Source organism: Hyperoodon ampullatus (assembly GCF_949752795.1).
Source record: "Hyperoodon ampullatus genome assembly, chromosome: 18".
NCBI classification, from domain to species: Eukaryota; Metazoa; Chordata; class Mammalia; order Artiodactyla; family Ziphiidae; genus Hyperoodon; species Hyperoodon ampullatus.
The window spans coordinates 19113587-19136433 of NC_136931.1; the positions used below are offsets into that span (position 1 = coordinate 19113587).

The 22847-nt window shown below is 48.9% G+C and overlaps 2 protein-coding genes across 2 annotated transcripts; one reads left to right on the forward strand and one right to left on the reverse strand.

The window, feature by feature from the left end:
- Positions 1-101: 101 nt before the first annotated feature.
- On the reverse strand, positions 102-22034 carry PSKH1 (protein serine kinase H1; the record flags this gene model as incomplete). Its single annotated transcript, XM_079723580.1, has 2 exons — positions 102-419; positions 21078-22034. 2 exons carry the CDS (start codon positions 22032-22034, stop codon positions 102-104), a joined length of 1275 nt encoding a protein of 424 aa, XP_079579706.1.
- LOC307066428 (small ribosomal subunit protein eS12-like) lies at positions 12111-12621 on the forward strand. Its single transcript, XM_079723581.1, is given in 2 exon segments — positions 12111-12365; positions 12368-12621. Coding segments are annotated over 2 exon segments (396 nt in total). The 5' UTR covers positions 12111-12178; the 3' UTR covers positions 12577-12621.
- Positions 22035-22847: the final 813 nt, after the last annotated feature.

A 22847-nucleotide genomic window follows, 5' to 3' on the forward strand; every position in this document is an offset into this window, starting at 1 on the left:
GACCATACAGACCTATCTCTAGAGAGGGCGGTGGGCCCAGATGGCACAGCAATGTGTGGCCAGGCTGGGGCCATGCCATGTCAGCACCCCAGCCTGGCAGCTCAGCCATTGTACTGCTGCTGGTAGCGCAGGTTGAGCTCCCGCAGCTCTCGCTCCCGCACTCGGCGAGACTTGTTGGATCGTGTAGAGCGGCTGGAACGCGTGGACTGGGCAGATTTGGTGCTCTGGCAGCGCGAGGAGGCGCGTTTGAGGAGGTTCTGGGAGATGGAGCGGTGCAGATTCTTCATAGACGAGGAGGCTGCCATGCTCACCACCCACGGATGCCTCAGGGCCTGCAGTGCTGTCATACGGGCGCCGGGGTCCACTGTCAGCAGGCGGTCAATGAAGTCCTTGGCCAGGTTGGACACACTGGGCCAGGGCTAGAAGCCAAGGACAAGCATTAGAGCGAGCACACTCAACATTGCCCTCAACATCCTGATGATGTCACCTACACAACACTCAGACCTGTCCAGTAGCCCTGCACTCTCCCCCTAGAGAGAGGAACTGCCCGGCTCCTCCCATGTAGAGCATTCCGGGCCTCCCCTTCCCACCCAGTGCTGACCCAGGCCACTGAGCAGAGGCTGTTCTCTGAGTGACAAGGAGTGTGATAGGAGGAGAAGGATCCACCCCCTCCCTGAGGAGCAAACTTCAAAGGTGCCCTGGACTCAAAGCCTGGTTCAAGGAGGTGGCCCCCGTCAAGACCACCCAACCTACCCTAGGACCACCATAACTCAGGGTGATTTAATGAGAATGACCCAAACCTTCCACCATATCTTGAGCCGGACTTAAGCTCCCATCACTGGATGCCCATACCGGGCCACTTCCTAGTCCTTAAAAACAGGGTTCGCCCTCCCTTCCAACTGAAAAAGTGGCCAAAGTAATCACTGCATTCTCTGCATCAGCCTCAGCCTCAGCCTCAGCCTCTCAGCCATGAGGAGAAAAGGAAACAATTCAAGGCAACTAGATTTCTCCATCTGCTGGGATGGCAGGGGGATCCTGGGAGCCCAGCAGGGATCAGGACTCTTCTCAGGGGTGCTTCTCATGTCTGCATGACCTCTCTAAGCCACACAGGGGCTCCTGGCAGTACCCTGTGCCAGCCTCGTTTTAGTACATTCTTTCCTCAGCACAAAGCCTGCTCTGCTACATGCACCCACGGCTGCCTCATCTCAGCCACACACCGAACAGCCGTCTGTCTCAGGGCCTCAGCCTGCACAAACTGTCTTCACCTGGCTGAATCCTCAGGTTCTCAGGTTAAAGGACACTTGCTCACACTCGCTCTCTTAGCCCCCAGTGCTAAGCAACTATTCGAATAATTTCAAGTTTATTGTTCCCATTAGACCATGCTTAGCTATTCACCAGTGCCTGGTGCCGGGCATACAGGAGGCACTCAGTAGATAGAGGCTCAGCGAGTAAACAACCCATGCATGGCACCTGATGGGTGTCCTCTCCTGCAGCTGCTTCCAGGATGTGGGGCTCAGATGCCCGGGCCCTTGACTTATTCTGCTGAAGGAGGGCAGATGCAGCACTTCTCCGAGTCCCTGCGTCTCTTAGGAGCACTCTGGCACGGGCTCTGACACTCTCCAAAGGGTGGGTGGCTGGGACTTCAGCTGAGCCTGCTCCAGGTGGTTCGGCTGGGATGCCAGGGGTACTATCACCCTCCTTCCTGTCTGGTGAGAGGTCTGACTGTTCTACCCCATGGTGCCCTTCACCTTGAGGAGCCCCTGAACACACTCTCCAAGGGGCTCAGGAAAGTGTGAGAGCCCACATTTGGGGTAGCTGCATGCCCACTCAGCAGACACACTAACACAGTTATCGCTACCCCCAGTCAGGCTTCCTTGACCCCCAACTCTTCCCCCATGCCTTTCCCCACTGATGTCGATGTACCGGGAGGCAGTGGGTGGGGTAGGAAACAAGGAAAAGACTCATCGGGAGTCCTGAAGAAGGGGTGGAGCTACTTGTAGTTGTTATCCTTACTTGCCCTTTGGAAGGCAAATCTCAACTTTTACTGAGCTGAACTGGAAGAAAGTCACAGAAAGCCTAGATTTCTAAATAGCCACCTAACAGGGTCCTCCTCACCAATGGGTCAGCTCCCAGTGATTCCTGGCAAGCGACTGGCCTCCAGGAGGAGGGCAGTTAGGGCCCATAAATCCCGTGCTGTCTGAGAGCAGTGAGGGAGAGCGAGGAGCAACAGCCCTCCCACGCAGGAAGCCTGGTCCACATTTCCCTGCAGGCCTGTGTAACTCAGGGCTCTGATACTGAGGCTGACACGCAGGGTGACTGGACTAGACAGCTGCCACAGTAGCTGTGGGCTCTCAGTTCAAGAAAGCTCCATGGCTTGCTGCTGCCACCTGAACACAAAGAGCCACTGTGAGGGGCCAGCCAATCTAGACCACAGACACAGTGTGGTCCCCGTCACTCAACTGAGAAATGGAAAGACACAGGCATAATGGGGCCACTGAGGGACAAAGCAAACCTAGAGCTGGAACAGGTCATGGGAATACCTGTGCTTGTGCTGCACTGCGGCTTTTATGGTCTCCAAGAAAAGGAGAAATCACTGGGGAACACTGCAGCTCAGCCTGGCCTGTTGGTGGGACAGCTCCAAGACAGAGCTGCCAGGCCAGGCCAGCCAAACAGGGCCGGGACATGGATTCTGCCCCTGGCCCTTGGTCCAGTCAAGCCAGAAGAGAGGCAACTCCTCTGCAAATGACACAATAAAAAGTGGCGAACCTGGACTCACAAGTCAGGAACCTGAATACGGATGGATCGGAGGTATCCCCACTTCATATCCATACCCAGCCAAACAAACCAAGGCCCCCTGCAGCTCCAAACCAGTCCAGTGCAGTCTCAGATGGGCCTCTCACTAGACACGCTCAAGCATCTCCACCTTAAGCATCTCCACCTCCAGAGTGACACAGGCTCACACCAGCGGTCAACCCCTGCTGCTTGTTGCCATGATCGCCAAAGTGAGCCGGATTGATCTGCCCCTCCTCCTCCCCCAGGCGCTCGCCTCTCCAATTACCTTGTACAGGCAGCAGTGTGAGGAATGCTGATGGGCTCATTAGTCTGAGGGCCTGCCCACCCTCTCTGGCAGGCCCCAGCTCTCCCCATCTTTGAAGAACTGTGCGCAGGTGGGTCCCCTAAGACAATGTGACTCGAGCTGTCCTGACATGAGAACCGGGCTGTGCAATGGCACCCAGCCTAACCCTCACACACTGAGGGACCTGCAGCGGGAAGTCAAACAGGACAAACACGGGAAGGTGGTCCTCGAGCCAGCCCACTGACAGCGGGGCAGGGGCTTATGCTGACCTCCAGGATAGTGGCCCCTTGGAGGTCTCCAACAGGTCTCATAAAGGAGAAGCAAGGCCTTCCACACTCACCCATGGCCACACTTCTGGCCAAGTCCAATTCAGCACCTCCTGAGAAAGCGATCGGGACCTCCCTGGTGGCAATGCGGTTAAGACTCCGTGCTCCCAGTGCAAGGGGCCCGGGTTCGATCCCTGGTCAGGAAACTAGATCCCACATGCATGCCGCAACTAAGAGTTCACATGCCGCAACTAAGGAGCCAGCGAGCCACAACTAAGGAGCCGGCAAGACGCAACTAAAGAGCCCTCAAGCAGCAACTAAGGCGCCCTCGAGCTGCAACTAAGGAGCCTGCCTGCTGCAACTAAGGAGCCCACCTGCCGCAACTAAGACCCAGCACAACCAAATTAAAAAAAAAAAGAAAGCGATCAACACATGTAGGCCAACCCACCTACTTCCCCAACATGCTCGGGCCTCTGGAGCCACATGAGTATGTCTGGCAGCCTCTGACTGACTGGCCAGGTAACATTCTGTTCCTCATATGCAGCCAAGTGAGGAAAAGAAAAACGGGAAATTCCCTGGCAGTCCAGTGGTTAGGATTCCACTCTTCCACTGCAGGGGGCACGGGTCTGACCCCTGGTCAGGGAACTAAGATCCCACATGCCGAACGGTGGAGCCAAAAGAAAGAAAAAGAAAAATGGGCATGAGGAAAAAGGAAAATGATAAATTGTCATGCTCTTCAGTTTCCACAGCCCTAACTGCCAGCTGTGGGTAAAGGACAGAAGGTTTGCCTCAGTATACATGGGGCCAGATCAGGGACACACGTAAGCCTCAGGTGGGTGGCAGAAGGGACAGGCCCCAGGTACCACCTGGCCAGTCTCCTAGAGGCTTCCACCCATTTCTGGGCTGGCAAAGGGCATGGGGCATGAAAGGGAACATCAAAATGTCAGTCGGCCTTGCCTCCAGACACTCAGGCCTCCCTGAGACCTGAGTGTGCAGAGGACAGCTGCAATACTCGGTGACAGCCCGCACCCTCCTGTCCACAAGTCAGTCTTTCATGAGCTGTGTGGGTGAGGGGTCCTGCCCCAAGAGGAGGACAAGAAGAGGCTGTAGGAGGAAGGGTGTCACCTCCACCCTGTTTCTGACCATCGAGCTGGCCGCCCTTCTGCCTACCCTGTAACCCCCAGAGTCCTTGCAGTTCGGATACCTACTCCTGATGCTGTAACAGCAGAGAAACCAATCGGGTAGAAGAAGGATCTCCCCCATAAGCGCTTCCTAACCAACTTCACCCTCCTCATCGCCCTGCTTCTGTGGGACCAGTCACTCCTGGTGACACTCAGCAGCTGAATCCAACTCTACCTTCAGAGGGAGGCACCAGACCAGAAAGGGTTTGCCACTCCAGCTCAGAGGACATACTTCCTCCCGTCCCAGTCTCATTCACTTGCTCTAGCTCTAATGTCACAAGGGCCTGGCAAGAATGTTACCCAAGCTACTTCCATGGTCCTGCCTTGAGCCCCAGGGCTAAGGGAACAAGGGCTGGAACCAGCTCTCGAGGCCTAGGCTGCAGAGGGAGGAGGAAGCTGCTTCCTTCCAGCAGCAAACCCAGCTCACGGGGCTTACCCTAGACTCCCTCTGGTAAGCAGGTCTGACGGCTCTCAAGTAAGGGGAGAAAAAGGCCTAGCGTCTCTTTGGGATGGCATCTGAGTGACAGATTGAAGTGTTGGGCTGGAAGCCCAGTGACCTGCGTTCTAGGTCTACCGTCTCGGCTGACCGTAAAGAAATCACAGCCTCCTCACTGTTAATATGAAGGAGCTGAATACAATGAATTCTAAGTCTCTTCCAGTTTATAAAGTCCTGGGTTGTAAGAAGATGGCTCCCCATCTTTTTTACCCACTTGGCCGCATGTGAGGAAGAGAACTAGAGCATCTAACATTTAAGCTGACTTGATGTCTTGACCTTTATGCGTTCTCTTCCAGCCCATGATGACACTGGGGAAGGTTCCCTGGCAGAGAAGGAAGCCCAGGCAAAGAGATGCTAGGGGAAGAAGGGGGAGAAAGAAGCCTGGGTTTTGCTCCCATGACTCAATTCTTCCCTCAACTTTGTCTCAACATGTCTCTTCAGATCCAGCATTCCCACATTCACAGCCCTCCTTCCTGTACTGACATGGGCCTGAATGAGAGCAGAGAGAAAGGCACAGAGGAAATTCTGGGAAATGGAGCTTCAGGTTTACTCAGGAGAGCAGAACTATTAGTGTGATAAGAACAGCACACTTTGATGTTAACCATGAAGAAAAGTGTTTTGAAAAAATCAGCACAATTAGACACTGTGGGGCTGTAGAGCCAGCATCTCCTCCTCTGGTCAAGACACTCACCATCCTGGTGTCTGGACTTCCAGAACAGACAGTATCCACCACGCTGAGACCACGCTGTGGGTGGGGGGACCTGAGCAGCAGAAAAGAGAAAGATGTTGAGGGAGAGAGGCTGACAGGAGAAAAAGGAGGAAGATAATAGAGGTTTAAAAAGAGGCAGAGGAGCTTCCCTGGTGGCACAGTGGTTAAGAATTCACCTGCCAATGCGGGGGACACGGGTTCGAGCCCTGGTCCAGGAAGATCCCACGTGCTGCGGAGCAACTAAGCCTGTGCGCCACAACTACTGAGCCTGCACTCTAGAGCCCACGAGCCACAACTACTGAGCCTGCGCGCTAGAGCCCGCGTGCCACAACTACTGAAGCCTGCGCGCCTCAAGCCCATCCTCCGCAACAAGAGAAGCCGCCGAAATGAGAAGCTCACGCACCGCAATGAAGAGTAGCCCCTGCTCGACACAACTAAAGAAAGACCGCGCACAGCAATGAAGACCCAACGCAGCCAAATATAAATAAATAAATAAATTTATATATATATATAAGAGGTGGAGAATCTTGAAGATAAAAATAAATGAGAAAAGGCGTGACAACTTAAAGGATGGTAAAGCTGCGTTCTAAAACTTGAGATGGGGACTTCCCTGGCAGTCCAGTGGTTAAGACTCTGTGCTTCCAATGCAGGGGGTGTGGGTTCAATCCCTGGTTGAGGAACTAAGATCCCACATGCTGTACAGTGCAGCCAAGAAAATATTTTAAATTATTAGAGAAATGCAACTCAAAACTACAAGGAGGTATCACCTCACACCGGTTAGAATGGGCATGATCAGAAAATCTACAAACAACAAATGCTGGAGAGGGTGAGGAAAAAAGGGAACCCTCTTGCACTGTTAGTGGGAATGTAAATTAATACAGCCACTATGGAGAACAGTATGGAGGTTCCTTAAAAAACTAAAAATAGAACTACCATATGACCTAGCAATCCCACTACTGGGCATATACCCTGAGAAAACCATAGTTCAAAAAGACATATGCACCCCAATGTTCACTGTAGCACTATTTACAATAGCCAGGACATGGAAGCAACCTAAGTGTCCACTGACAGATGAATGGATAAAGAAGATATTGCACATATATACAATGGAATATTACTCAGCCATAAAAAGAAACGAAATTGAGTTATTTGTAGTGAGGTGGATGGACCTAGAGTGTCATACAGAGTGAAGTTAAGTCAAAGAGAGAAAAACAAATACTGTATGCTAACACATATATATATGGAATCTAAAAAAAAAATTGTCCTGATGAACCCAGGGGCAGGACAGAAATAAAGACACAGACGTAGAGAATGGACTTGAGGACACGGAGTGGGGAAGGGTAAGCTGAGACCAAGTAAGAGAGTAGCATTGACATATATACACTATCAAATGTAAAATAGATAGCTAGTGGGAAGCAGCTGCATGGCACAGGGAGATCAGCTCTGTGCTTTGCAACCACCTAGAGGGATGGGATAAGGAGGGTGGGAGGGAGACAAAAGAGGGAGGGGATATGGGGATATATGTATGCATATAGCAGATTCACTTTGTTATACAGCAAAAACTAACACAACACTGTAAAGCAATTATACTCCAATAAAGATGTAAAAAAAAAAAAGACACATGCACCCCAATGTTCACTGCAGCACCACTTACAATAGCCAGGTCTTGGAAGCAACCTAAATGCCCAACGACAGACGAATGGATAAAGATGTGGTACATATATACAACGGTATATTACTCAGCCATAAAAAGGGAACAAAACTGGGTCATTTGTAAAGACATGGATGGATCCAGAGACTGTCATACAGAGTGAAGCAAGTCAGAAAGAGAAAAACAAATATCGTATATTAATGCATATATGTGGAATCTAGAAAAATGGTACAGATGAACCAGTCTGCAAGGCAGAAATAGAGACATAGATGTACAGAACAAACGTATGGACACCAAGGGGGGAAAGTGGGGGCTGGGGATGGTGGGATGAATTGGGAGATTGGGATTGACATATATACACTAATATGTATAAAATAGATAACTAATAAGAACCTGCTGTATAAAAAATAAATAAAATTCAAAAAAATAATAATAATAAATTAAAAAAATAAAACTTGAGATGAATAACAAAATGAAATCTTGCTCCCCAACCTGTCCCTGCCCAGAGTCTGCAATGTGAAGGACAGAGACAGGAGGGAGACAGAGTGCAACTCAAGAGTGAGGAAGGATGCTGTGTGCCTGTTCTGTAATCAGGGATGTTGGCAACCTGTGTCAGCAACCAAGTAATGTCTGCTTTTAACAATGTCCTGGGCCCACCAGAGCAACACCCAGCTCTACCCACCACCAGTCCCTCCCATCAGAAAGCCTGCACAAGTCTCTTAGATAGCCTCATCCACCAGAGGGCAGACAGCAGAAGCAAGAAGAACTACAATTCTGCAGCCTGTGGAAGGAAAACCACATTCACAGAAAGACAGACAAAATGAAAAGGTAGAGGACTTTGTACCAGAGAAGGAACAAGATAAAACCCCAGAAAAACAACTAAATGAAGTGGAGATAGGCAACCTGCCAGAAAAATAATTCAGAATAATGATAGTAAAGATGATCCAGGACCTCGGAAAAAGAATGGAGGCAAAGATCGAGAAAATGCAAGAAATGTTTAACAAAGACCTAGAAGAATTAAAGAACAAACACCTAGAAGAATTAAGGAACAAACAAACAAAGATGAAGAATACAATAACTGAAATGAAAAATACAGTAGAAGGAATCAACAGCAGAATACCTGAGGCAGAAGAACGGATAAGTGACCTGGAAGACACAATGGTGGAATTCACTGCTGCAGAACAGAATAAAGAAAAAAGAATGAAAAGAAATGAAGACAGCCTAAGAGATCTCTGGGACAACATTAAACACAACAACATTTGCATTATAGGGGTCCCAGAAGGAGAAGAGAGAGAGAAAGGACCAGAGAAAATATGTGAAGAGATTATAGTCGAAAACTTCCCTAACATGGGAAAGGAAATAGCCACCCAAGTCCAGGAAGTGCAGAGAGTCCCAGGCAGGATAAACCCAAGGAGAAACACGCCGAGACACATAGTAATCAAACTGACAAAAAAGGAAGACAAAGAAAAATTATTGAAAGCAGCAAGGGAAAAACGACAAATAACATACAAGGGAACTCCCATAAGGTTAACAGCTGATTTCTCAGCAGAAACTCTACAAGCCAGAAGGGAGTGGCACAATATATATAAAGTGATGAAAGGGAAGAAGCTACAACCAAGATTACTCTACCCGGGGGCAATACTGTATGCTAACACATATATATGGAATCTTAAAAAAAAATGGTTCTGAAGAACCTAGGGGCAGGACAGGAATAAAGATGCAGATGTAGAGAATGGACTTGAGGACACAGGGAGGGGGAAGGGTAAGCTGGGACGAAGTGAGGGAGTGGCATGGACATATATACACTACCAAATGTAAAATAGATAGCGAGTGGGAAGCAGCTGCATAGCACAGGGAGATCAGCTCGGTGCTCTGTGACCACCTAGAGGGGTGGGATAGAGAGGATGGGAGGGAGACACAAGAGGGAGGAGATATGGAGATATATGTATGGGAAGGAGACACAAGAGGGAGGAGACATGGAGATATATGTATATGTACAGCTGATTCACTTTGTTATAAAGCAGAAACTAACACACCATTGTAAAGCAATTATACGCCAATAAAGATGTTAAAAAAACCAAAAAAGATTACTCTACCCGGCAAGGATCTCATCAGATTCGATGGAGAAATCAAAAGCTCTACAGACAAGCAAAAGCTAAGAGAATTCAGCACCACAAAACCAGCTCTACAACAAATGCTAAAGGAACTTCTCTAAGTGGGAAACACAAGAGAAGAAAAGGACCTACAAAAACAAACCCATAACAATTAAGAAAATGGTAATAGGAACATACATATGGATAATTACCTTAAAGGTGAATGGATTAAATGCTCCAAGCAAAAGACACAGGCTTGCTGAATGGATACAAAAACAAGACCCATCTATATGCTGTCTACAAGAGACCCACTTCAGACCTAGGGACACATACAGACTGAAAGTCAGGGGATGGAAAAAGATATTCCATACAAATGGAAATCAAAAGAAAGCTGGAGTAGCAATACTCATATCAGATAAAATAGACTTTAAAATAAAGAATGTTACAAGAGACAAGGAAGGACACTATATAATGATCAAGGGACCAATCCAAGAAGAGCATATAACAATTATAAATATATATGTACCCAACACAGGAGCACCTCAATACATAAGGCAACTGCTAACAGCTATAAAAGAGGAAATCGACAGTAACACAATAATAGTGGGGGACTTTAACACCTGATTTACACCAATGGACATATCATCCAGACAGAAAAAATAAGGAAACACAAGCTTTAAATGACACAATAGACCAGATAGATTTAATTGATATTTATAGGACATTCCATCCAAAAACAGCAGATTACACTTTCTTCTCAAGTGCACACGGAACATGCTCCAGGATATATCACGTCTTGGGTCACAAATCAAGCCTCGGTAAATTTAAGAAAACTGAAACCATATCAAGCATCTTTTCCAACCAAAACACTAGGAGATTAGAAATCAATTACAGGGAAAAAAAAAAAACGTAAAAAACACAAACACATGGAGGCTAAACAATACGTTACTAAATAACCAAGACATCACTGAAGAGATCAAAGAGGAAATCAAAAAATACCTACAGACAAATTACAATGAAAACACGATGATCCAAAACCTATGGGATGCAGCAAAAGCAGTTCTGAGAGGGAAGTTTATAGCAATACAAGCCTACCTCAAGAAACAAGAAAAATCTCAAATAAACAATCTAACCTTACACCTAAAGGAACTAGAGAAAGAAGAACAAACAAAATCCAAAGTTAGTAGAAGGAAAGAAATCATAAAGATCAGAGCAGAAATAAATGAAATAGAAACAAAGAAAACAAGAGCAAAGATCAATAAAACTAAAAGCTGGTTCTTTGAAAAGATAAACAAAATTGATCAACCTTTAGCCAGATTCATCAAGAAAAAGAGGGAGAGGACTCAAATCAATAAAATTAGAAATGAAAAAGGAGAAGTTACAATGGACACTGCAGAAATACAAAGCATCACAAGAGACTACTACAAGCGACTCTATGCCAATAAAATGGACAACCTGGAAGAAATGGACAAATTCTTAGAAAGGTATAACCTTCCAAGACTGAACCAGGAAGAAATAGAAAATATGAACAGACCAATCACAAGTAATGAAATTGAAACTGTGATGAAAAATCTTCCAACAAACAAAAGTCTAGGATCAGATTGCTTCACAGGTGAATTCTATCAAACATTTAGAGAAGAGCTAACACCCATCCTTCTCAAACTCTTCCAAAAAATTGCAGAGGAAGGAACATTCCCAAACTCATTCTATGAGGCCACCATCACCCTCATACCTAAACCAGACAAAGATACTACAAAAGAAGAAAATTGCAGACCAGTATCACTGATGGATATAGATGCAAAAATCCTCAACAAAATACTAGCAAACAGAATCCAACAACACATTAAAAGGATCAAACACCATGATCAAGTGGGATTTATCCCAGGGATGCAAGGATTCTTCAATATATGCAAATCAATCAATGTGATACACCATATTAACAAACTGAAGGATAAGAACCATATGATATCTCAATAGATGCAGAAAAAGCTTTTGACAAAATTCAACACCCTTTTATGATAAAAACTCTCCAGAAAGTGGGCATAGAGGGAACCTACCTCAACATAATAAAGGCCATATACGACAAACCCACAGCAAACATCATTCTCAATGGTGAAAGACTGAAAGCATTTCCTCAAAGATCAGGAACAAGACAAGGATGTCCACTCTCACCACTATTATTCAACATAGTTTTGGAAGTCTTAGCCACAGCAACCAGAGAAGAAAAAGAAATAAAAGAAATACAAATTGGAAAAGAAGTAAAATTGTCACTGTTTGCAGATGACATGATACTATACATAGAGAATCCTAATGATGCCACCAGAAAACTACTAGAGCTCATCAACGAATTTGGTAAAGTTGCAGGATACAAAATTAATGCACAGAAATCTCTTGCATTCCTATACACTAACAATGAAAGATCAGAAAGAGAAATTAAGGAAACACTCCCATTCACCACTGCAACAAAAAGAATAAAATATCTAGGAATAAACCTACTTAAGGAGGTAAAAGACCTGTACTCAGAAAACCATAAGACACTGGTGAAAGAAATCAAAGATGACACAAACAGATAGAGAGATATACCATGTTCTTGGATTGGAAGAATCAATATTGTGAAGATGACTATACTGCCCTGCCGCCGCGGAGCCATGCGGAGGCGGAGGCGCGGGTGCACTCAAGATTCGGCTCCACCGGTAACCCACCGCCATGGCCGAGGAAGGCATTGCTGCTGGAGGTGTAATGGACGTTAATACTGCTCTGCAAGAGGTGCTTAAGACCGCCCTCATCCACGATGGCCTAGCACGTGGAATTCGCGAAGCTGCCAAAGCCTTAGACAAGCGCCAAGCCCATCTCTGTGTGCTTACGTCCAACTGTGATGAGCCTATGTATGTCAAGTGGTGGAGGCCCTTTGTGCTGAGCACCAAATCAACCTGATTAAGGTTGATGACAACAAGAAACTAGGGGAATGGGTAGGCCTCTGTAAAATTGACAGAGAGGGAAAACCCTGTAAAGTGGTTGGCTGCAGCTGTGTGGTGGTTAAGGACTATGGCAAAGAGTCTCAGGCCAAGGATGTCATCGAGGAGTACTTCAAATGCAAGAAATGATCAAATAAAAAAACTGGGCTCTTGTTCCTCAAAAAAAAAAAAAAAGATGACTACACTACCCAAAGCAATCTACAGATTCAATGCAAACCCTATCAAATTACCAGTGGCATTTTTTACAGAACTAGAACAAAATATCTTAAAATTTGTATGGAGACACAAAAGACCCTGAATAGCCAAAGCAGTCTTGAGGGAAAAAAACGAAGCTGGAGGAATCAGACTCCCTGACTTCAGACTATACTACAAAGCTACAGTAAAGAAGACAATATGGTACTGGCACAAAAACAGAAATACAGATCAATGGAACAGGATAGAAAGCCCAGAGATAAACCCACGCACCTATGGTCAACTAATCTATGACAAAGGAGGCAAGGATATACAATGGAGAAAAGACAGTCTTTTACAATAAGTGGTGCTGGGAGAACCGGACAGCTACATGTAAAAGAATGAAATTAGAACACTCCCTAACACCATACACAAAATAAACTCAAAATAACTCAAAATGGATTAGAGACCTAAATGTAAGACCAGACACTATAAAACTCTTAGAGGAAAACATAGGAAGAACATTCTTTGACATAAATCACAGCAAGATCTTTTTTGATCCACCTCCCACAGTAATGGAAATAAAAACAAAAATAAACAAATGGAATCTAATGAAACTTAAAGGGAAACTACAATCAAGATGAAAAGACAGGGCTTCCTTGGTGGCGCAGCGGTTAAGAATCTGCCTGCCAATGCAGGGGACATGGGTTCGAGCTTTGTCTGGGAAGATCCCACATGCCGCGGAGCAACTAAGCCCGTGCGCCACAACTACTGAGCCTGCGCTCTAGAGCCTGCGTGCCACAACTGAAGCCCACATGCCTAGCGCCCATGCTCCGCAACAAGAGAAGCCACTGCAATGAGAAGCCCCCGCTCACCGCAGTTAGAGAAAGCCCGCGTGCAGCAACGAAGACCCAACACAGCCAAAAATAAATAAAATAAATAAATAAATTTTAAAAAAAAAGTTGAGAAAAGACAATGCTCAGAATGGCAGAAAATATTTGCAAATGAGAAACAGACAAAGGATTAAACTCCAAAATATATAAATAGCTCATGCAGCTCAATATTTAAAAAACAAACAACCCAATCAAAAAACAGGCAGAAGACCTAAATAGACATTTCTCCAAAGAAGACATACAGATGGCCAAGAAGCACATGAAAAGCTGCTCAACATCACTAATTATTAGAGAAATGTAAATCAAAACTACAGTGAGGTATCACCTCACACCAGTCAGAATGGGCATCGTCAGAAAATCTACAACACCAAATGCTGGAGAGGGTGTGGAGAAATCGGAACCCTCTTGCACTGTTGGTAGGAATGTAAATTGATACAACCACTATGGAGAACAGAATGGAGGTCCCTTAAAAAACTAAAAATAGAATTACCGTATGACCCAGCAATCCCACTACTGGGCATATACCCTTAGAAAACCATAATTCAAAAAGACACATGCACCCCAATGTTCACTGCAGCACTATTTACAATAGCCAGGTCATGGAATGCCCATAAATGCCCATCGACAGACAAATGGATAAAGAAGATGTGGTACATAGATACAATGGAATATTACTCAGCCATAAAAAGGAACGAAATTGGGTCATTTGTAGAGACGCAGATGGATCTAGAGACTGTCACACAGAGTGAAGCAAGTCAGAAAGAGAAAAACAAATATCGTATATTAACGCATACATGTGGAAGCTAGAAAAATGGTACAGATGAACTGGTTTGCAGGGCAGAAACAGAGACACAGATGTAGAGAACAAATGTACGTACACCAACGGGGGAAAGTGGTGGGGGGATGAATTGGGAGATTGGGATTGACATATTTACACTAATATGTATAAAACAGATAACTAATAAGAACCTATGGTATAAAAAATAAATTAAATTAAATTAAAAAAAAAAAACAAGAACAAAAAAAACAATGTCCTGGAACAGCCCTAGAAGGTTCTGGATTTCAGAGCTAGCTACATAATGGTCTCTTCTATCTCCACTCAAGGGTTCTGCTGAAGTGAGGTGATTTCCAGGGCCTAACCTGTTTTGTTTTTTTTTTAACTTCTTCCCATTCTAATTTCTGAGGCAGTTTGGATCCCTGGTGGCTGTCAGCATATCACCCGTACTGTGGCCTCTGTCCCCAGAGGTTTGTGTCCCTGGAACCCTGGGTACAAAGGACTCAGCTCAGGGCAGGCACTAGGTCTACATGGGTTGGCAGGATGAGTGAAGAGACGAAGGTGACTCAGTCTCCTGCTCCAGGCTGGTCGGGCCATGCTGCAGCAAAGCTCAGGTCTAGGCACCACAATCGCACTGGGAGACAGAGACACCTACGAGGAAGGAGAGTCTGGAGAGGCACGGCCGTGGGGTGTGGTTGGATCAGGTCACCTTTAACCACCTCAGTGGGGGCAGGCAGGGGATGAGCGTGGGAGGTCATAAGCAGATTTAAAGAGGTCAGAATGTGGGAGAAACAAGAGCCCCAGCAGGTCCCAGAGGAACTCAAGGGCCTAGAAGCAATAGGGCCTGTGAAAGGGCAGAGCTATCGAGGTGGAGACAGACAATGGGAAGAGCAGGAGAGGGAGGGGATGGATAGGGCACCAGAAGCTGCTCTGAACGCAACCCACAATATACCCCTTTGTTGGAGGAGACCTCAGCAGGGGGGTGGGAAACAGCAGTAATGAAAGGACCTTGGGATAACCAGATGCTGTAGGTGGTCGGAGCAAGGCGTTTTGGCAAAAATGCTAAATGCAACAATGTGGGGATATGGGCATGTTTCTGCCACCACAGGAGGTGAGTGTGTTACCAGGGCAACAACAGCAGAGGGATGCCAAGAGGATGGGGCTCCAAGGAGCCAAGCGGTGGCCCAGGGGTGGCACATGAGCCCCTGTCCACACTGGCCATGGGAACAAGAGGCAATTAAAGGCATCCAGCAGAATCCAAGCACGAGCCCAGAAATACACCACCTGCCTCCTTGCATTCTGCTCTGCTGCCCACACACGTCCAGTCTCCAGCTCTCCCACATCCCCTGTGCAGTCCACCCCATGGCTCTGGGGCAAGGTCTTATCCCTGCTCACCTGGCCGCTCCGTCAGAGCATATGAAGCAGGCTGCATGAGCAGTCCCCACAGGCACTGGCGCCCTTCACGTGGAGAGCACCAGAACACACCACATGCCCTGCACTTCATTTTACCCTCAACATCCCAGAGTAGAATGGCAAGTGTCAGAGTCACTTTATGAAGTGGCAAACAGCTGGGATGGGAATGTAAATGTCAGCTCTGGCTCTGGGCACTCATCCTATTGCAGGGCTATCAGAACTACCACATGGTGTAACTCACAGCCCCTGAGCAAGTGCCCCTTGGCCCAAGTTGATGGATGGTCAGCCTGCAGCCCAGAGACCCACCCCTGGAAAGCCACCTCCCACCAACACAATCCCCCGGGAAGTGGCAGATCAGTCCTGCAGGTGAGCTTCGTCTCCCACCAGGATTCTGTCCTCCGCCTGGCAGCACTCACTCTCCTGAACAAGGCTCTGAGAACCTTTGCCCAAGCCCACCTGTTCCTGGCGCAGTCACCTGGGCTCGCCCACAGCTCAGAGACTGCCCAAGCAGAGGAGGGTGACAATTAAAAGTTGCTAAACGTGGCAGACAGCAAAGCTGCTGATGGCATCACTCTGTCATCATTCCCACAAGAGCCTCTTCATCCATCCTGCCTCTAGGAATAGAACTCTTGACAAAAGCAATAACGTTAGGCCCACAACGTCGCATTTCATGTCAGGTGAATCACAGAATCTCCAAGTTGGCGGGACCATAACAGTCCTCTAGTACGGTCTACAGATGGTGACTCACCTTCTGTGTCACTCCTTATAAAGCAGCTGCTCCAGGCCTCCCATGACAGGAAGCTCCCTCTTTCAAGGTGACTCTTTGTGTCTTCAAACTGCTCTCACACTCACAAAGGCCCTCCTCACATCTGGCCAACGTGTATCTCCCGATCACTTCCAACATGACCCTAGCTCGGCCCTCGCCACTCCAGCACCTCCAGTCACCGGATAAAAATTCAGATTTCTCCTCTCAAAATCACCTGTCACAGGCTTTCCTTTCCAGAACTCTCTCCTCTTCCAAGATTCCTACATTTGCTTCTAAGCAGGTCTGGCCAACAACCCCCTAAGAGCATCTCCAGCAGGCTCCCCACTTCCTCCTGGAGCCCAGCCCCAGAAGAGAACACTCCCAGCCAGCAGGAGCAGCCTAGTCTACCTGACAGTCCCTTCTGGGTCCTTGCCCAGGGCCTCACCAGCAACCACTGGTGCTTCCCTCAAGAGAAGCAGGAGAAAGTATTGGGAGCATATGTATTGATACACATGCTGTCCTCAAGAACCTTACAGGCCGGGGAGGGAAAAGATGTCCACAGATGACAGCCTGGGAAAGTGCTGAAACAAAGACTCCAGCAGCACGCTGAGGCGTATGTGTCAGGGAAAGTAGACTGTGAGCATGGGAAGGCCAAGAACTCTGAAGCCAAGATGGCCTGGATTCAAATCCCAGGCCTGCCACCCTCTGTGAGACCCTGGACAAGCTACTTAACCTCACTAGCCTCAGTTTACTAATCTATAAAATGAGGGGATTATACCCACTGACAAGATTATTGTAGAGATTAGACATGCTGGGTGTAGAACCCTCAGACCTGTGCCTGGTACTCAGTAGGCTACACAATGGCAATGGTTGGCATGATTCTTAATGGAAGCAATCTTTGAATTGGATGATTGAGAGCCAGTCAAATTTCTTAGGCTGACATTGGGAACAGAGGGAAAATCCTGAGCAAAAGCATAGTGTGAGGAGTGAAAGGAGCAAACATCTCGGGCCCATGGCGTGTAGGGAATGGGGTGGAGCGTGGGGCCAGGGCTGGGGGCTAGAGTGTCAGCATTGTGGGGGGCAGGTGCTGAAGGAGGCCCCACTTGTGTGCATCCCTCCACTGCTGGGTCCCATGTGGGGATGTCAAAGCAGGACTCTACGCACCCTCCGGGGCAGAGGGCAGCTTGGGGTCTTTTCTCAATCTGCCTCGTAAGATGATGCTCCTCCTGCAGAGCTGCAGAAGGGCTCTGCCCCCCAACTCCTTCTCTTTCTCAACTATGGCTCACATGTACTATGTTGAGCCCACTCGCTAGAATCCTTGATCTGACCCAAACGTCCCCAGGACACCAGGCTCCCCCATTCCAAACTGGGATTATTCCAACAGCCCCCAGTTAGTTTCCCTCCAGCTAGTCTCCCACAACACTTCCTGTTACATTTCCCCTTCACTGTCAAGAACCCAGAGGGCTCCCTCCCACCTAATGCTTGGAATCTCCAAATAATCCCTGGCACTCCAGAGCTCCCAGCAACAAACACCAGGCCTGGCCCAGCCTCATCAACCTCTGCTGTTATTCCCAAACAATCTCCTGTTTATTCTGGAGCACAGTGAGCAATATCCCCTTCTCTGAGCTTCCTCCTCCTCAAAGCCCACCTCCTGAAGGAAGTCCTCTATTCAAGTCCACAGAAACTACTGAGCCTGAAAGAGGGCTGCATGGATAGAGCCCCTGGGAAACAAGCACACCAGACAGTGTGGTATACATGAGAAACCACTATAAGGGGGCAGGGTGCCTATTAGAAAGGCACCAAGTGCCATGGGACTTACTGTCAGGTGAGGAATGCACACCTCCAAACCCTGCTGAGTTCAAAGTGGGCAGTCCCTTATTTGCACAAGAAGCTAGATGCAAACACCTCCCTGAGGCTCTCAGACAGGGCCTCGCTTACTCAGAATGCCTTCATAGGGGCAAATGACCATCACACAGTAGAAGACAGATGGTTGGGTGAGGATGGGGGCAGGGCCCAGTCCTAAGAAGGGGGGCCAATCCACTACCTGACCTGCGCCCCATGGCCCATGTTCCAGACTGCCCAGGCCTGTGCTGGCATGTGCCTGCCAACAAGGGTTCGTTCTGTGGCCATTTCCTATTCCCAGTCCTTTCTCCCGGGCAATCTCAAGTTTCATGGGGATGGCGAACAGGCCCTCATGTCTCTCTGCATCGTCCCCAGTGCACTTACAGGTAGGCAATTACAAGCAAAAGAGAAAGATGCCTGGTCTCCAGCTCAGAGGGCCTGATCTAATGATAAGGCCTCCTTACCCAGGAAATACCCCAGACAAACTCCTCCCAATCCAGAGCTCTCTGCAGATGGTGGTGGAATCTCCTCTTGGGGTCTGCCAAGCTCCTGGTAACAGGTGCCATCAGTGCTGGCCAGGGATTTGAATCTGGATGTTTTCAGCTTCAGATGAAGGGCACTGGGGGCCAAACGTTGGGCAGTGCCCCCACACACACCGGGAGCCCCAGACCTGTGCCACGTGATTCCAGCAGAGCAGGAAGCAGAGTCTCAGGACCCAGGCTGTGGCCACAATAGGAGCAGGAAGCCTGAGTTCATTCCCCACCCTATTTATCTGTCATTCTCTCACCCTCAGATAATCAATAGCCAGTTAGCAAGACTCTGTAAGCTCCCATAGATAAACTGCCTGATCAGCAACTGCCAGAATCAGGAACTCTTGGGCAAACCTGCAGACTTCTGGAAAGAATCTTTCCTTTGTCAGCAACTCTTGGGAAACCTCCCTGCCTCCTGTAGCTAAGCTACACCACACAGAGCTCCAAGGGCAAGCCAGGCAGGGCCCTGGCACAACACTGCCTCTATGAGGTGGATTCTGGCTCTTCTGACCGGTGATGAAACCCAGCCCAAAGGGTGAGCAGGGCGGTGTCCGCTGTGAGCACTGCATCACAGCCTGGGCTTCCCAGCCAGCTGGCGTTTGTTTTGTTGAATCCATTTGGAGCACAGAAGAAAACATGAAAAACTTTAGGGGAGAGCTGGAGAATGTCCCAGTTTCTCCTTCACCTGTGGTCAGCACAGAGTTGGCCAGAAGAAGGTGGCTTCCCTCCCTTCCTCTCACCACCCTGAGGCACGTGATGTGGGGACCCCCTAGGGAAGGCCAGCCCCCATGCTCACAGGAGGGAAATCCTTGACTGACCCCACGACCATGTCCTGAAGCTGACAGGGAAGATGATCGAGCACAGGATCACAAACACTGCAGGCACTTTGTCTTCATGAGGCTTTGGGGCAACTCCTGTAGGAAATGCTGCTCTGGGCCAATTGGTTGAGACCAAGGAGGGTCCAGTCCAACATTCCTGGAAGGAAAGCTGGGCTGCAGAAGGGAGCTGGTCCCAGAGCTCCCTCCCCTCTCCATGGGTTGTTCACGAGGCATGGGTAGCAGTGCAGGCCTGAGAGGAACACTGTGGGGAGAGCTCTGCAGGGGGCACTTGGGGAGGGGCCCTCACTGCCTTGGCAGAATCCTGTCATCCTGCAAAGCTTACCTCACCTCCCACATAAAGCCATCACACATTCTTTTCTTCACAACCTCCCCAATAACATTCTATCCAGCTTGCTGTGCTCACCGTTTCCTGTGGTGAGCCTTGTCTCCTACCCGGTCAGCATCCTGTCTGAGGACCAACCAGTTCTTACTCTTTCTGCACCTCCCTTCAGCTCCCAGCAGTGCTGAAACCTAACAGGGCTTTTCAGGCATCAGGACTATCAATGGATCCAAAGACACAAACTGATGGTCTGCTGGTTGAATTAGGGCCAGAAGTAAGCATTTGCTGGGTTAAGCACATGGTACTGCTTAAATATATGAATTATATTTTAACACTTTAAGATCAGATTTTCTGGCTTCTCTTTAAAAAACTGGAATGTCTGGGTGCATGGAGTCCGCCCTGCTCTGTGGCAAAACTGGGTTGAGATGAGAAGCAGCTGTTCCTTTAGACAGGGCATGGTCACCAGCTTGCCCTAGTCCTCTGGACCAGATGCTATGGATGCCCTGTCCTGCTTCCTCTCAGCCCACCTCTGGGCTCGCCTGCAGCTGCAGTGCTCATGTGCGTGCTGACAGCTTCCCATGGCCAGTGCCTGTATCTCTCTGCTTCTTTGCCTGAGGACTTTCTCCACCACTAGTTGGCATTCAGAACAGCCCGGAAGTGCCAGGGATTTAAAGCCCCTGCAAAGAAATTCTCGACTCATACAAGAGTCAGTGGATTAAAACCCACCCTCTTTCCTGCCCCTCAGTGGTACAATTCTGAGCACATTCCACATGATTATTCACAGGGTCCCCAGTGGAACTGAGTTCCAATGGCCCACAGTGGCAGTCCACTCCATTCCCTTTCTGCCTCACTTTCCCCACCCTTCACTTGTGCTTACTGGAATCACATTCCAATTAAACTATCTGCTCTCAAGTCCTTGTCTCAGGGCTCACTTTTGGGGAAATCCAAGCTAAGATACCCTACTAGTCTCACTTTACCATTTTTACATCATCTGTCTGGCCCCACGAACATGGCCCTGAGAGCATGCCCCTGATTAAGGGCTGTAGGATAGGAGCCCCCACCCACCCAGGGGCCTCCCAACATCCCCGAGACAGAAGACTCACCTCCCCCGAGTAACTGTACTTGCCCCTGAGGATCTGCCGGTACAGCCGGGTGCGGTTGTCATCCTCAAAGGGCATGGTGCCACTGAGCAGGATGTAGGCGATGACGCCCAGCGCCCACATGTCGACTGAGTTGGTGTAGGGCTTGCGGACCAGGACCTCAGGGGCAATGTACTCGGGCGTGCCACAGGTGGTCTTCATCAGGCAGTCGTCACCCTTCTTGCGGGCACTGGCCAGGCCAAAGTCCGTGATGATGATCTTGGAGTCAGTGCCTGGGTGGTAGTAGAGCAGATTCTCAGGCTTGAGGTCTCGGTGTGTGATGCCCAGTGCGTGCAGATACCGGACGCCATCCAGTACCATCTGCAGCACTCGAGTGGCGTCACGCTCAGTGAAAGAACCCTTGGCGATGATGCGGTCAAAGAGCTCTCCACCAGTGGCCAGCTCCATCACCATGTACACGCGCTCCTGTGTCTCAAACACCTCCACCAGCTGGATGATGTTGGCGTGGCGCACCCGGCGCAGCACACGCAGCTCCGACTCACACACCTCCCGCCCCTCCCGGTACTTGGTCTCAATCATCTTAATGGCATATGGCTGCCGGGTTGCCCGGTGCTCCACACGCACCACTCGGCTGAAGCTGCCTCGGCCAATCAGGGCTTTGATGTCGTACTTGGCCGTCACACGTGGGTCGAACTTGGCCCTGTACTTAGCCACCCTGGCCCTGCGTGGCGGTTCTGAGGGAGGCTCTGTGTGGCCGGTAGTGGGGGCACCAGGGCAGGGGTTTGCACCCTGACTGGCTTCTGGGAACCCAGCTTTGAGAGGGCCAACACTGTCCACCTCTGTAATGAAGTGCTTGTACACATCGCTCTTAGTGCCACTGAAGGGCTCCACCTTCTTGACCAGATCCAGCTGGACATCCTTGGGCGGCTCGGGAAGGACCTTGCTTGTCCCACAGCCCATCACGGACACAGGGGCATCCTCTCTAGCGAGGCTGGCAGAACCTGCTCTGCAGGCAGTGCCCCGTCTACACCTACACAGACAGAAGAAAGGAACTCAGCATAGCCAGGGACACTTCTGGAGGGATCCCAGCCATCCTCCTTACCCCCTCCCCCCTGGCCCTGGATAAACCCAGCCTGAAGACCTGACTCTGGTATGGTTCCCTGGAAGGGAGAATGGCTTTGGTCCCTGAGTGCTAGGAGCCCAGATGCCATGAAGGATCCAGATGAAAGACTGGGTCTGAGTTCCGTGGTCTTGATGTACATCTCCCTGGGTATAATTTTCATGCTGCTCTTCAACTCTGAAGAGGGGCAGGAACATGCACCAGGCTCAGCTGTCACTGCCTCCACCCTCCTCCCTACTCTCCCTGGGTCCCTTAGCATAGTTGAAGTCCTATGTTTTTTAAAGGTTAAAATTATTCCTCTTATTACTCTGACTCATCTTTTCTGAAACGGGGGCGTGGAGTGTTGGAGGCCTGTTCTCCAACACTATCACCCACCAGGGTGTAGAAAGCCACTTCCCCAAGGCCTCCTCCCTCATGGATACCTTCCTGGCCCTCTAGGCCTCCTGCAGGGGTTGATCCCCCACTGCAACAACCCACCACCACCCACTGCTCTGGGTGCTGCCCTAACCTCACTCTTCCCTGGGTGGCTCGCACTACTTTTCTAATGCACCATCTTCACCCTGGCAGTTTAACACCCTGTTCCAGGGTCTCTCACTTCCCCAGTTTACCACATAGATGGTTAAAATGCCACACAAGTCTCAGAAATGGCTAAA